The sequence below is a fragment of the Haemorhous mexicanus genome, chromosome 26, assembly GCF_027477595.1.
Source record: "Haemorhous mexicanus isolate bHaeMex1 chromosome 26, bHaeMex1.pri, whole genome shotgun sequence".
NCBI classification, from domain to species: domain Eukaryota; kingdom Metazoa; phylum Chordata; class Aves; order Passeriformes; family Fringillidae; genus Haemorhous; species Haemorhous mexicanus.
In genome coordinates, this window is record NC_082366.1 from 698,221 (window position 1) to 713,384 (window position 15,164).

General features: G+C 45.5%; 1 protein-coding gene across 1 annotated transcript in view; it reads left to right on the forward strand.

Moving 5' to 3' along the window:
• Positions 1-20: 20 nt before the first annotated feature.
• The window catches only part of NDUFA10 (NADH:ubiquinone oxidoreductase subunit A10), a 28,101-nt gene continuing 12,957 nt past the window's right edge, over positions 21-15,164 (forward strand). The window contains exons 1-8 of the mRNA XM_059868363.1: positions 21-180; positions 995-1,163; positions 2,202-2,417; positions 3,033-3,119; positions 4,057-4,178; positions 5,657-5,736; positions 9,176-9,230; positions 12,698-12,783. Of these exons, the coding sequence (XP_059724346.1) occupies positions 88-180; positions 995-1,163; positions 2,202-2,417; positions 3,033-3,119; positions 4,057-4,178; positions 5,657-5,736; positions 9,176-9,230; positions 12,698-12,783 (908 nt within the window). The 5' untranslated portion in view covers positions 21-87. The remainder of the gene's footprint in view (positions 181-994; positions 1,164-2,201; positions 2,418-3,032; positions 3,120-4,056; positions 4,179-5,656; positions 5,737-9,175; positions 9,231-12,697; positions 12,784-15,164) is intronic.

A 15,164-nucleotide genomic window follows, 5' to 3' on the forward strand; every position in this document is an offset into this window, starting at 1 on the left:
GTGACCGAACGTACCGTCATCACCGCGGCAGGCCGCCTCTCCTGGTGATGTCATAGCCGCGCGCCGCCGCCCTCAGCCGGCAGCGCCATGTCCTTGTGGGTGTCCCGGCTGGGCCGGACCGCGGCCACCCGGGGCCGGGCCGGGCCGGGCAGTGCCGCACTGGGCTCCGTCCTGCTGCGGGTGAGTGCAGGCGGCTGGGTAGGGCTGTGTCCGGAGCTCTGTCCTGCTGGGGGTGGGTGAGCCGGGACAACCTGGGGCCGGAGATGCCTCTCCCCGGGGTTTGGACGTTCCCATCAGGGAGCTGTGAGAGGCGGCGGAGTGCGGGGCAGGCTGGAGCAAATGCCGGAGAGTGGAGTACGGTGACCTTCGGTGGCGGCTGTAGGCAGTGGTGCTGCGAGGAAAAGAGTGTTAGGAATGAACGCCGCTGTAAGGGAGGTCACTGCGCTGTTCGCAATGAGGATTGTACTGTGTTTATCGTGGGCTGCGGGAGGCTCTGAGTATCGCTCAGAAAGGCCCTGCCTTCAGCCCCATAGCCCAGGTGGGTCCCTCTTGCACCTCTCAGAAATCGTTGAATAGTTAAGGCTGGAAGAGACGTCCAAGGTTACCAAGTCCAAGCTTTTGCCCACTAAGTCATATTGGAATGGAGCTGTAACTCTCCTGAGAGCGAATTTAGTGTTATTATGTGCCCCAAACCACGCAAAAATACAAGCAAAAGTCTACTGTGGGGTCTCTCTTGGGAACTTTGGGTGTGTTGTGTCTGGCCTTCAGACTGAAAATTGTTCCATATTTGCTGTCTTCTTAGCCTTTAATTTCATTAACAACTTCCCAGCCTAACCACTGCTGCAGCTTCTAAGCTGAAATGACAATGCTAATGTTACTGAGTAAAAATTCCTTGTATTAGATGCATAAGAGTGTGTCCTGTGTGTCTGAAGAAACAATGTTTTTAGCTAAAGAATCCCTCCAAATCTGCTGATTTCCGTGGGTTTTTCTCCAGGCGAGAATCCACACCAGCCCTGAGCAGAGCCTGCAGTATGGCTGGTTGGCCTACCTGCTGGGGGAAAGGACCAGCAAGAAGTTCACAGAGCACAGCAAAGTCTTCACAGTGGAGGGGAACCTATCTTCTGGGAAGGGCAAGCTGGCCCAGCAGATAGCAGACAAACTGGGTATGTCTCACTCTGGCTGCTTCCCTGAGAGAGCTGACAGAGTTTGATCGTGGCTCTTGTGCAGAGGAAGCTCACCAGAGCAGCAGCTCCTGACTGGGGAATGCTGGAGGGAGTGGAGAGGGTCTGTGGGTGGTGTTGGTGAGGTTTGGGGTGGGGATTTGTGTGAGTGAAGCTTTAGTTCTGATGGAGTCTGTGTGCTCACCGTGCTCCTGGAGAGCTTGGGTGTTCCACATGAATGTGCTTGGAACAGCTCAGCTCTCCCTGGGCAGGGGCAGAGCTTGGAGTTTGGGTTCATTGGCCTCTGCTGTGGTGGGCAGAGGGACTGGGGCTGTCTGGGAGCTGGCAAGGAGCAGGAGCTGGGGCTTTCTGGGAGCTGGGCAAGTGTTGCTGGCCAGGGTCTCTGTACAAATCACCAATGGGAGGGAACTGCTGAGGAACATGCCTTGAGCTGTTTATTTTCCAGCATCACTCTCATTTCATGGTTATGACAATGGGAAGATGCCAGCAGCTCACATCCCTGGCAGCAGACCAAGAACTTCATGTTACAACTTACTTTAAAAGTTTTTTGACCAATCACACAAAGCAAAAGCATACTGATGGTAATTGTATCCAACTATAAGCACATGTACCTTCAATCAAAAAATGCTTGCTTGTTTTTGGATACAATGCCTGCTTGTAAGCATTAAAATACAATGCACAGAGCTCCATTATTAAGCTTAGAACTTCCTAATATCTCAGTAGATAAACTTTTCTGTAGCTCAGGGGGTTATCCTAGACAAGTGTTAATACACGGACCATTGTTCTATTTCTCCTTACTTTTCTACTTTTTACATAATTTTTCTGCTGACCTATCTCATGGCTACTGCTTAGCTCTAATCGCACTTCTGCTGTCTCTGAGGCCTGCCTTTTGTAGCTTTCCCAAAACCCTCTGATTTTATGGATTCCCACAGGCAAGGGGCAGCTGTGTGCTCAGCAGCTGAAGAGGTGTTTGCAAATGAGCATAGCTCATTCTTGCAGTGGCTTCCTTCTCCTTTTCAGGAATGAAGTACTTCCCTGAGGCAGACATCCACTACCAGGACAGGCTCTCAGGGGATGGGCAGCTGCTGCCTGAGAAGTTCAGTGGTTTCTGCGGCCTGGAGAAGTTTTACAGGGAGCCCAAGGCCCCTGACGGGCACTCGTACCGCCTGCAGTCCTGGCTCTTCGGCAGCCGCGTCCTGCAGTACGCCGACGCCCTGGAGCACCTGCTCAGCACAGGTTGGGGCTCATGGAGGGGTGTGGGCTGGAAGGGACTGTGGTTTTTGTGAGGTTTCCAGGACGAGGTGAGAGATGAGAATTTGACTCCATGTTCTCAGAAGGCTGATTTATTATTTTAGGATATTATACTATATTAAAAGAATGTTATACTAAAACTATACTAAAGGAAGATAAAGGATACATCAGAAGGCTTAACAAGAATGGGAATGAAAGCTTGTGATTGACTCCTCAGTCTGACACAGCTGGAGGTGATTGGTCATTAATTAAAAACAATTCACATGTTTGGATAAACAATCTCCAGAGTAGCAAAACATGGAGAAACAGAGGTTTCTCATCTTCCCAGGAGAAGAAATCCTGGTGAAGGGATAGGTGGTAGATCAGAGAAATTCCTGGTGTTTTGCAAATGTGGCATTGAAAGTACACTATGTGGAAGGCAAGCTGGTTAGCAGCAGGGATGATATCCATGACATTTCCTAGGAGTTTGGAGTGGCTGTTTGCCCATGCATTTGTCTGAAGCTGTATAAATAGGTGCAATAGATTTTTCAAGAAATATAACAGTAACAAAGGACCTTGCAGCTCCTTCTGTTCCAGCCTGCAGCCTGTTCTCCCTTGCAGGTCAAGGCGTGGTGCTGGAGCGCTCTCCCTACAGCGACTTCGTATTCCTGGAGGCCATGCTAAAGCAGGGATATGTGCACAAGAGATGTGAGTTCCTGCCAGCAAGGGGAAGCTGGTTTGCCATAATCTCTGAGAAGTCTGGTAGTTAACTTTGCTTTAAAAAAGAAACAAAACATTCCTGCTTGGAAGGAGGAATTTCTTTAGGTGTTCAGTGTTCAAGTGTTGCTGGGTGGAGCCAGTCTGGTCTCAGTGGCAGTGAGAGGACAGAAGATAAAGGGCATAAATTGAAATGCAAAATGTTGCATTTGTAAGGAAAAACCCTTTTGCTGTGAAGGGAGTCAGACCCTGGAGCAAATCACCTGGGATCTCTCCCCTGGAGATACTTTGAGTGGGTGGACTTCTCAGCAGAGTGGTTGAACTGGATGATTTGGGGTTGTTCCTCCCAACCTGAGTGATTTAGTTTGGGGTTATGGGCACTGAGCTCCTGAGCTGTTGCTGCCTGTTCTTGGTAAATCTGTTCTTTTGGCTGCTCCTGAGGTAGACATAACTGTTTTCTTGACTGCCTCCAGTTTTTGCTGTTGGATTTAAGAGGTGTGTGTTTGTTTTTTGCCACCTGCTGTAAGTTACTGGATGGCTTTGAAATCTGATGATAATGACCTGTGTCTGCATTGCTGAGGCAGCAATGCCCAGCAACCCACAATTTCATACAAAATCCCAGTTTGGATTGTTCTGGAATCCTTAGGGAACAAGCATCTTGATTAGAGCTACTGCTGCTTATTGTCTCTAAATGGTGGAGGGAAAGCTGAGATTCCTGTAAACCTGAGTCAAGAATAAAGTCCCTCTTTGGTACAAGTGGGTTTAGAGTCTTAGATCTCAGTGCATGGAACTTCTCTGGAGATAGTTTTTCTGTAAACTTCCTGAATTCTGTTTGAGGAAAGGCATACCCTAAACTTGCTCTGTGAGCCCAGAAAAAGAGACTGCAAATACAGACATGGGGAATGTGATTTATTTGTGTTTTACACAGGCCTTGATCACTACAAAGAGGTCAAGGAGATCAGCATTTCTGAGTTCCTGCCCCCTCACTTGGTCATTTATGTAGATGTGCCTGTCCCAGAGGTGCAGAAGAGGATTCAAGAGAATGGCAAGGTAATTTAATCTCTGATTATTGCCTGTTTATCTCTTATCTTTATTGTTACTTGTCTCTCACAATTGCTGCCTGCTACTGTCTGTTGTAATCACACCTTCTGTGAGAGTCCTCTGGGATTTGCTGCTGAATGCTGTATCTGAGGAGCTGCTTGTCCTCTGAGCTGTGAGATCTGGGTGGTGGTGGTGACTCTATGGGTATTCTCATATGCTTGCAAAGAAAAAAAAAGGCAAAAATCATCTTTTTTGTGTGACTGCATCAATGTGTTGTCATTTGTGGGATGAGAAATTGTTTTAAGAGCAGGTGAATTTTTATAACTGGCTGTGTAGCTGCCACTTCAGGAGCTGTGGGCAGGTGATATGCTGCTTGCAATGCACTTAGAGATGATTTGTTTCTTATTCCTGAGTGCCAGGAGCCCAGCTGGGCTCCCTGGCTCCTGCTTCCCAGTTGACTGCTTCCTCACACCTCTGCTGGGGTTCATGAGTGAGTCACCTGGGATCAGCAGGTTCACTTAACTCCCTGAAATCCAGCAAATCACTGCTGGATGACTGCCTTATTGAGCTAGTCTTGGCTCAGGAGAGCTGTAGGGGGCTTTTGGGGAATGACTAATCTAAGTAAGGTTTGTAATTTGGGGTTTGGGTTTTCCCCCCTCTTTTCTTTGATACTTAGATGTGTTTGTAAGTGTTTGCAGATGTGTTATGAGGATTCAAAGATGTTTGTCTTGTCTTGTTGAAAGGCTATGGGAAATGCAGTTTAACTCTGGAAAACCTGATAGATTAAAAGAAAGCTTTGATTTATTAGAAAAAAGTTCTCAGTTAAGAAGTTCTTAATGTATTGGGAGAGCCTGTGAGTTCTTAGCCCTTCTGAATGTGAAAATCATTGGTGGTTTTGAAACCTTTGGACAGAAATTGCTGATGTAGCTTGTGACTTTTTGGGTCAGTGGCAGTGCTGAGCTCTGTAGGACTTGTTTGGGGAACACAGGGTAAATCAGAGAAATTCCTGGTGTTTTGCAAATGTGGCATTGAAAGTACACTGTGTGGAAAGCAAGCTGGTTAACAGCAGGGATGATATCCATGAAATTTCCCAGGAGTTTGGAGTAGCTGTTTGCCCATGCACTTGTCTGAAACTGTGGAAATAGGTGCAATTTTGGCCTCCTTAAGGAAAAGGTGGACTCAGTCTTCTGTTTTCTGGGTGGCTATTACAGCTCCCTGGAAGGTGTAGTTAGCAGGGATGAGTCAGTCCTTGGATAGCTGGGGGCTGCTCTAGGTATTTCATGGCCTGTAAGGAATTCCAGACACTCCAAATCACACTCTTAATTCTTTGAAACTTCCACTGATGTTCATGTTGTTCACTTGGATGTTTGACTGCTTATCCCAGAGTATGAGCCCTTGGCAGGTGGTGGAGCAGACCTTGGGGTCTGTGCTGGTGGGAAAAGATAAAAATATAATTCCACAGCTTTTTTTCCTTTGTTTGTTTGTAGCCATATGAGAAAAAGGTGTCTCCTTCCTATCTCCAGAGCATCGAGGATGCTTACAAGAAGACCTTCCTGCCAGAGATCAGGTTAGCAAAGCAAAATCTTTTGCCTCTTAGGTCTTTGAGTAAAAATGTGTGCAAACCTTAAAATCTCTGCCAGTATCAACAAATCATATGAAAAAGTCCTCCTTGTGCTGCAGGGTACAGTATTGTGCCCCAGTGAAGGGGTGCTGCATTCACAGCATGAGAACTGTGTGAGTGGAGTTAACTGCTGCCAGCCCAGGAGCCTGATGCCAATGCTGGAAGATGAAAATGGTTTCAGAGGTTCAGGAGTGGAGTGCAGAATGCCACAGCTATGGCTCTATGTGTTTGCACAACTTGAGGAGAGAATGATGCAAGGCGAGCTTTTCTCAGGCCTTTTTGGAAGGCTTTAGGGCTTTTCTCTCCTCAGAAAGTCCTTTCAGTTGTCACAGAATCCCAGAATAGTTTGGGTTGTGGAGGGACCTTAAAGCTTATCCAGTGCCACCCCTGCCATGGGCTGGGACACCTTCCACTATCCCAGGTTGCTCCAAGCCCTCTAGGACCTGGCCTTGGACACTGCCAGGGATCCTGGGGCAGCCACAGCTTCTTTGGGCACCCTGTGCCAGGGCCTCAATGCCCTCCCAGGGAACAATTCCTTCCCAATATCCCCTCTAACCCTGCCCTGTGGCAGTGGGAAGCCATTCCCTGTATTCTGTCTCTCACTGGGCTCCCCTGGCTTCCTCTAGCTGGGAAGCAAGAACCTGTGCCCTGTAAACCTGGGATGAAACAGAGCTTGCCAGCTCTCCCAGTTCTGACAAAAGAGCTCTAGGAAAATTAAAATTGTTCTAAAAATCTAAAAGCAGAATTATGGCCTCTCATAATTCTGGAAGAGAAGCTCTCAAAGGGTATCAGATGAATTAACTGTGAAAGTTGTGGTGTGTGCAGGAGGCTGATATAAATCAGAGTAGATTCCCAGGTGCTTTGTAGCCTGCCTGTGTCCCCCTGGTGCTTGCTCCATCTCCTGGGTGGATCAGTGGGTGGCTCTGCCAGCTCCTCAATATTGAGCTTGTCACTCATGCAGGCAGGGCTTGGTGGTGTCACAGATGGTCAGTGGCCTCTCTGTGTCCCCACAGCCAGCACATGGCTCTTGGAAGGGAATGGGAAGCCTTGGGAATGTCATCCCCTGAGGGCAAACTGCTGCAGTCACTGGTGGGGAACCAGCTGCTGCTTGTTTTCTGGAGCACATCGAGCCCCACATGCATCTCCTGGTGTTCAGCCAGGCTGAACCCTGAATCCTGCTGAGATTTCACCTCCTTACCCTCTGTGTGTGCATGGTCAGTGCCCCTGTTAGGCAAACCCCCTCTGTCTGGCATGCTGGCAGGGGATGGGCTCCCAGCAGCCTGGCACTCTGTGTTGTGTTTTCTGAGACCTCCATTGAAGGGAGGAAATGATGACTCTGACTCCATGTTCTTAGAAGGCTAATTTATTATTTTATGATCTATATTGTATTAAAGAATGCTGTACTAAAACTATACTAAAGAATAGAGAAAGGATACAGACAGAAGGCTAAAAAAATACTAATGAAAAACTTGACTCTCTCCTCAGAGTCTGACACAGCTTGGCTGTCATTGGCCAGTAAGTAAAAACAGTTCACATGTTGGATAAACAGTCTCCAACCACATTCCAAAGCAGCAAAACACAGGAGAAGCAAATGAGATATTTTCCTTTTTCGCTGAGGCTTCTCAGCTTCCTAGGAGAGAAATCCTGGGCAAAGAGATTTTTCAGAAAATATGACAGTGACAGATCTGTTTCTCTGTGCCCTGGCTGTGGGGAGCTGGGAGTGTGTGAGTCCAGCTCTGTGCACCTTGGGACCTCAGGGTGGCTCTGTCTGGAGTAAATGCAGAAGCCACAGCTGCCTTAACTGTTTGTTTGCTGACAGGGGTGCAGGGGGCTGTGTTCATGCCTAGCTGTTACCTCTTAGTCTGCCTAGTTTGATTCCCTGACTCCTGGTGGTGCCCAGTCTGGTCCAAACAGGCTAAAAAGAGTTGTTATAGACTGCTGAGCAAACTCTTGCATGCTTTCCATGTTGAAGTTTGTTTGCTTGCTCCTTGAAAGGCAGTTTGTTACTGGGCAAAGCTCTTGTTATCTTGTGCTGTTTAGCTGGAGCAGCCTGATGCTGCCTGAAGTGGTTTATAGTGGATTTTTGCTTTAAAATCGATGCTTTGTTTTTAGTTGACTTGTTATGAATGTCTTGCTAGTGTGATTGGTGGGCTGGGTGCTGTGGCAGGTTCTGCCTGGTGATTTGAATCAGTGTTTGAGTTCTGTTTGATTTTTCTCTTTTCCCCGAGCGGAGCCTTAAGATTGGTAATGTTTTCTTTCATATCCAGCACTGCTTCCACTGAGCAGCTGTTTTCTCTTAAGGAAAGCTCTGATAATCTGCAGAGTCACTGAGCAGCTGTTTTCTCTTAATGAAGCCCTGATAATCTGCAGAGTCAAATCAAGAGATGGGATGAAGTGATTTGATGGGTGTCGTTGAGGCAATTGCTGGTGTCAGGCTCTGCTGAGGGCTGACCTCTCCCTTGGGCGGATATTGAGGAGAATTCTTATTCCAGGTGCCTGCCCCATCCCTGCAAGTGTCCAAGGCCAGGTCCTACAGGACTTGGAGCAACCTGCTATGGTGGAAGGTGTCCCTGACCATGGCAGGGGTGAAACAGGATGAGCTTTAAGGTCCAGTCCCACCCAAACCATTCTGGGCTTCTATGAATTTTTCTCCGTGCTCCTAAACTTTGCTGTGTGATGTTTGATTTCATGTCCACATTGGGCAGCTATTCCAGGGCCTTCCAGGTTTTCCAGCTGGAAACAGCTATGGCTGAACATGTGTAGTGTGAAAGGTTCATGTAGGAACTCCTGTTGTGGTTCTGCTCTGCAAGTGCCTTTTTTCTGAAGGCAGCTGGCTGATTGTTTTTTAATCTTCTAACCAGGAAACATTACCTTTAAAAAATGTTTTTACACTTACAGATCATGCTGCCTGCATTTGTATTCATTCAGCTAGCTCAACCTGAGTAAATAGTGATAAATTAATGTATTCTTCACTTGAGATGACTCACAGCTAGTCATGCACTTGGAAAAAAGAAAATCTACCACAGTTTAGAGTTAGACTGAAAAATTCACTTATTTTCAAGTAGATTGGGCAGTTGTAATGGGGGCAAGTATCCACATTAATTAAATGAAAACAAATTCACATGTGTAGTTTTTAATTTTTTTTAACTGAACTTATGTAGATATCCAGGCCATTTGCCCTTTAAAAGCAACTTTCAGCAGCAAAGGAGCAGCTCACAGGTGCAGCTGGAATTCTATTGCCATAGCTAGGAGCAATCTAAAAAATTGCAATGATTCTGGTTCAGTGTTTATACCTTTCAACTTCATTTCTGTTCCATTTCTGAGTGGGGGGGAGGATGGGTAGAGCACTTTTATCAGGGGAATTCAATTTCTGTGTTCTTTGCAGTGAGAGCTGTGAAGTTCTGCAGTACACAGCAAGTGCAGCTGAGGATGTGGAGAAGGTAAGTTTTGCTTTTCTGGGAGTAAGTTTAAGAGATTTCCCTTAGTTCAGTGAACTTTCCCTCTCATGGAGGGTTATTGGCAGGGTAAGAGAAACCTTTGGCTTGGCCATTATTAACTTTCCTCTCTAGCTGTTGTTCCTGAGGGAAAGAGCACCAAGGTTTTTGAGACTCTGGACAGGTTTTGGGCCCATTTCACTTCTAGGGATAGATGTCTGTCAATAACAATAATATGATGTTAACTGGATAGTAACAATCCTCCATGGAAGCTTTCCAAGGAATCGTCCCCACTTGGAAGGAAGGAGAGGAGACTTGCACATGGACTGTCTCCAAGGGCTTTTTGGGACTTCATCCTAATGAGGTGAAATTTTTACCATACTTGTACACAGTCCAAACTCCCTCTCCTCCTGTTACGTGCAGTGTGACATTGGCAGAGAGTTGAGTAATATATACATATGTGTGGTAGCCTGTACCTCATTAAACTTATTAGCATATTCAGAGCATGCATTTTAATATTAAAATGCCCCTTCTCAGACTAAAATTACATTTTTGCCTGAGGTGTCCTTCAACATTCTGGTTATATGACTTTGTGAAGCAGAAAATATTGATAAGGACTTCCCTGGTCCTAAAATTAACACTCTATTTTCCCCCATAGGTGCACTGCTGCTTGTCTCTAGGCCTTTTGTTCCCTTTGTAAGAACAGGGTAGTGTGCTTCATTCTGGGTCCTCTGCTGTTGTGGAAGGATTTTTGGGTGCTCCTGCACTTGATAATAAAAGTTAGCGTTAGTAACCAGTAGACCTGTGGGACAGTGTGGGTTTATACCCCTAAAAAAGGGCTGGTGGCTTCAGTGTGACAGCAGATAGTAAGTAGAAAAAAAATACACAAATCAGGCTGAAATGAGAAAAAAGCTGAGGTTGGGATGTGAATATAGAGAATCTAGAGCAATTAATTTGTTTTTTTCTGGATAACAACATAGAAGCAAGGATAGGAGTTGAGAGCTGTGGTGTTTTAAGATGAGTACTCAGTGTATTAAAGGAAAGTTAGGATGGGGGTTAAATGCCTGTTTTTTCCTTGTCCTTCTCTCTGGACACATCTCCAATTGGTCAAAATAAAGCAGGTTGTTTTCTCCTCAGATGTTTTTGTAGTAAACCCCATGGCTAGAGATTTGATTGTAATCCTTTAAATCAGGATTTTAAGTCAGTCTAAAGCTCTTACTGTTCAAGGAGCGACTCTCCTGAGCTCAGCAATCTTGTCATTGCTCTAAATAGGCTCATCAGATGCACCAGTGAAGTCCTTAATTTGCTTGGATAAATCTGGACTAGGGGAAGGATTAATTTTTGGAAGTATAATGCCACAGAATGATTAAGGTTGGAAAAGACCCTGTAAGATTATCCAGCCCATGATGTTGTCATTGTCATTGTTGGGTGTTGGTGGCAGATATTGATTCTTGGAAGAATTCAGTTGTTTTTTTTCCCCTTTGGGATGACACAGAAGAAATAAGGGCTGGCAGGAGGGCTTTGGCTTGTAAGGTGTGTGATTACACAGGTGTATCCCCTTGACAGAGAGCAGTGTTCATTAGCCCACTCCAGTCTGTTTGCTTAGGGATTTGGGAGCTGAATTTTTTTATGGCCTTATAGTTTAATAACTTTTGGTTTGCTCAGAGCACACATACACAGCTTGGAAACGATTTAAGTGTCCTTAAAAGGTCAGTTGGGGTTTCCTGTTGTAATTAACTTTGGTTGTGGTGGCTGAAGGGGTAATGAGTGCTGAAATGAGCTTCATTAGGATGTTTCACGCCTATTTAGCTTGAGGGTAAAACTGGGAATACAAAGTTAGTTGTATGTTTAATTTCTTTTAAAGCCTTGGATATTTGCTGATAATTCCTGGGGGGGGGGGGGGGGGGGGGGCAGGGCATTCCTTATAAATTAAGATTTTGTTCTTCTGTCCTGGTTGGGAAACTGATGCCATTGTTAAGGAGCTGCTGGGAGAGATATCTTCTAATGTGATGGTAACAGTGAGCAAAACTCATTTGAATACAGATTCCTTTCCCCCTCTAGCATATTGTGAGCCCATTGTAGCAACTCTGATTAGTGGTGTTACCAGGTTCAGAGTTTCCAAAGCTTTGCTGTGGAGTGGAGAAGGATTTGCTTTTGTTCAGCTTGTCAATTAAATAATTCAAAGAAATAATGGCTGTTTGAACTAACTTAACTTACACCTCTTGTCCTCTTGTCTTGGAGTTATGTTGCCGCAGTTTGTGTCTCAAAAGTGTTCATTCACTCATGTCCAGATAATTATTTCTTACCATGAAAATTCTGGTAAGAGTGGATATTCATAGTCAAAGCTACTTTGTAATAGCACTTGGTTATCATTTTTAAAGTGGTAATAACTGGGATTTAGTGTTTGCAGGGAATAATTGCAGTGCATTTAATGTAAAGAATTCAAGGATTTTTTGTTTATCATTCTGTCACTTCGTGCTGTGCTCATCTGTCACTGGTTGGCAATGTGCCATGAGGAATTTGGTCATCACCTCAGCTTTATCCTTTCCCCATGGAAAAGGTCTCTGAAAGGGATGTGTGGAGCTGTAACAATCTACTCCTTCCCAGGCTGCTCCAAGGTGCTGTCTCCACCTTGTCAGGCACCTGAAGTGCATCTTCCTGACACTAGGGCTGAGCTTTCCCTCAGCTCCAGGCAGCCAGGTGTGATAAGCAATTGCCTCCTGGAGCAGCAAAGATCTGTTTTCAAGTGGAGCCAGGCTGTAAATGAAGCTCAAACCAGGGATTGATAAGTTTGGGGATGCTGAAGGAGTGATTTGCTGAGCTGGCATTGCTTATTTCAAGGGTTCTGAGCTGTGTTACCTTTCCTTTCATGCATGGGTGGGTCCTGGTGGCTGCTGAAATCCTGAGCCCTTGGACTTCTCTCTACAGGTCCTGAGTTTTTCAGCCTGAAATGTGCCTTGGTTTCTGTGCTGTGAACCACAGTGAGGCAGATGCCACACCTGCTCCCCTGCCTTCCTCAGAGAACGTGTTACTGAGCCTCTCTGGGAATAAAACTGAACAAACTTTTATTTTTGTAACAAAAAGGAGTTAAATCTAGACTTAACTCCATTTCCTCCTCATTCTTCCTCAGGGGTGAGGTTGTACCTTCTTGGCTTTTCAGCCCCAGTGGCAGGTTAAGGAAGAATGGCTTGGATCTGGTAAGAATTTGGCAAGAAGGCACCTCTCAGCCAGTTGGTTCCCTGCCGTGCAAAGCTGAAAGCACAGGAGATCCCTACGTGTGTGCCCAGTGCTCCTGGCAGGACTGCAGCCTCCAGGAGTAGAGCTGAGAGATGATCATATTATCTCTAGACATTTGCCTTGTTACCACAGCTTCAGCAGTGAAGCCTTCCTCATTTGTTTAATAACCTGTTTTGATAATTTCATTGGTTTTTGGACCAAAGGACCCCTTAGTGAGCTTTCTTTTCTGATTCCAGGTAATTGAAGACATCGAGTACCTGAAGTTTGACAAGGGGCCATGGGTAGAGCAAGATGATGTTTCTTTCCATCACTTGAGACTTTTGTAAGTGTGATGTCCTCCAGCCACTGAGCAACCAAATCCCAGGGAAAATGGTCAAAGCCATGAGTTTTTAAAAGTGGGGTTATATTTTGTAATATTGGTGCTTGCACTGGATCGTGGTGTAGCATTTCTGCTGCTGATTGTTGAGACAGGAGGCTCCAGACAAGTTTAAGAGTGGTTTTTGTCAAAGATCCTTGGAAGAGACATACTCAGACACTGGAAAATAAGTTGTTGGAATAGAATTTAATATGATTTTAATATTTCTTTGCAAATGCATCATGTTTAATTTGTTTATATAAAATACAAAGATGTAAATAAAGACTATGACTGCACTTGTAAGGCTGTTAATACCAGAAGTGAGACAGGCTCCCCATTTTGCTGCAACTTCATCTCCATGTTGAATGTGCAGGTGGAAATTTCAGAACAGTTATATTTTTAAAAGAAAATGTAAGAGTTATATTATTTTTATCTCACAAGGTTAATAGAAACACAGATTTTTAAATTAAATATGTGACCTTAAGTTTGTGTCTTTGTGACAGGCATCAGAGAAGCAAGTTAAACTTTTTTTGCAGAGTTGTGATATTTCTTGCATTTTACTTTTCTGTGCTGTTACTTTAAATACCTCCTAAAAATAGAGATAATGCTCCTATTGTATGGTTTTTCTATCAAGGAGTGAAGATAGATTGCAGAAGAGCAGTGCTGGGTGATGTCCGAGAGGAACAAGTCATGATTTGGGTGCATTTTACATGTCAAAGATGAGGTTTCTTTGTGTAGTAATTGGATTATAACATCTGGTGACTTGGGCCCTAAAAAGTGATCACAGTCAGACTTCCTTTGAAAGAGGAAATAAGTTGCTTGTTTTCCTGTAGCTCTGCACACTAGTGCAGGTATTAGGAAAATATTATTAATTGTGATGAGTAGGTGGGAGGTGAAGGAAACCTTACAATTAGAGAAGTATGTTAAGATACTGTATGAAAATTCTATTTCACAGTTTTAGAAGGGAATAAATTGCCTTAAGGATTTAATTTTTCACTGAACCTTGGAGGGGGGTGAATCTCCTACACAAGGCTCTTGTCGCTGTAGGTAATAAGAAATTATTTATTCTTTTGGCAAAACTATGGGGTTGTTTGAAGATCCCACAGTGCAATAAGCTGCTTATTTAAACCACAAAATCATAAAATATCCTGCATGGAAGGGACCTGCACTGAGCATTGAGCCCAGCTCCTGTGGTTTGGCTGTGCTGGATTCAATGCCCAGCCCAGGAGTGAGTCCATCAGCCCTAAAGGTGATGCTTTTCTGCCTTTTCCCAATGCCCAAGGAGCCTGTGGTCCCCACAGATGGGCAGCTGTCCCATGCCTGTGTGCTCTGTTCCTTTGGAAAGGGATTTTCCTGCAGGCTCCCGGTGCTGCCCGTGTGTGGGCACATGCTGCCCTCTCCTGGGTGTTCCCGGTCGGCTCCAGCAGCCATTTAGGATCCTTTAGGTTAGAAAAGCCCTCTGAGATCACGGAGTTCACCATTCTCTCAGCACTGCCGAGCCCAAGACCCCAAGTGCCACACCCACACGGCTCTGGAACACTTCCAAGGGCAGTGATTCCACCGATGCCTGTTCCAATGCCTGACCACCCTTCCAGTGAGGAGATTTCCCCTAATATCTAATCCAAGCTCTGCCCTGCCTGGGTCTCCATCTGCAGTTGCTTCCTCTGCTGACCTGCCAGCTCTTGGGGCTGTCAGCCCTGCTGTTCTCTTCCACCCTCAGCTTGTACCAGTGTGTCTGGGGGACCAGGATGGGTGAGCAGAGTTGAGGAGAATTTTTTATTGCATGTGTATAGAGTGTAATGCATGGAAACCCCAGCAGGGTCTCTGAGTGATTAATGCAGCTAATCAAACTGGTGAGCCCAGCCCACGGGCAGTCAGTGGCATAATGATCTCTTTTATCCCCCTGCCTGCCCTTAGTGCTCTCCCTTGCCCTGACAGCTAGGCTGTGGGATCTTGGGAAGAGGTTAAAAAGGGCTGCATTTGTGGCTTTGGAGCTGGAGGTACCTTCCGGAGGATGTTCTTCACATCTTTCCTTCCTCTCCAGCTGCCTAGTCCAACAGAAACCATTCTGGCTTTTTGAATGTCTCAGGGAGCTCCTCTGCTGTCACTGTCATGTCATGTGTGTCACCGACATGTTTTATGAAAAATCCTTTCCTTAGGATTTTTCCCTCCTGAGAAGCTGAGAGGCCTCAGGAACAAACTGTAAACAATTCTTATCTGCTGCTGTGGAATGCAGCAGGGAGAATCTGTGATTGGTCTCATCTGGTTGTTTTTAATTAAGGGCCAATCACAGATCACCTGTGCAGACTGTCTTGGTCATAGACAAGCCTTTGTTATTCATTCCTTTT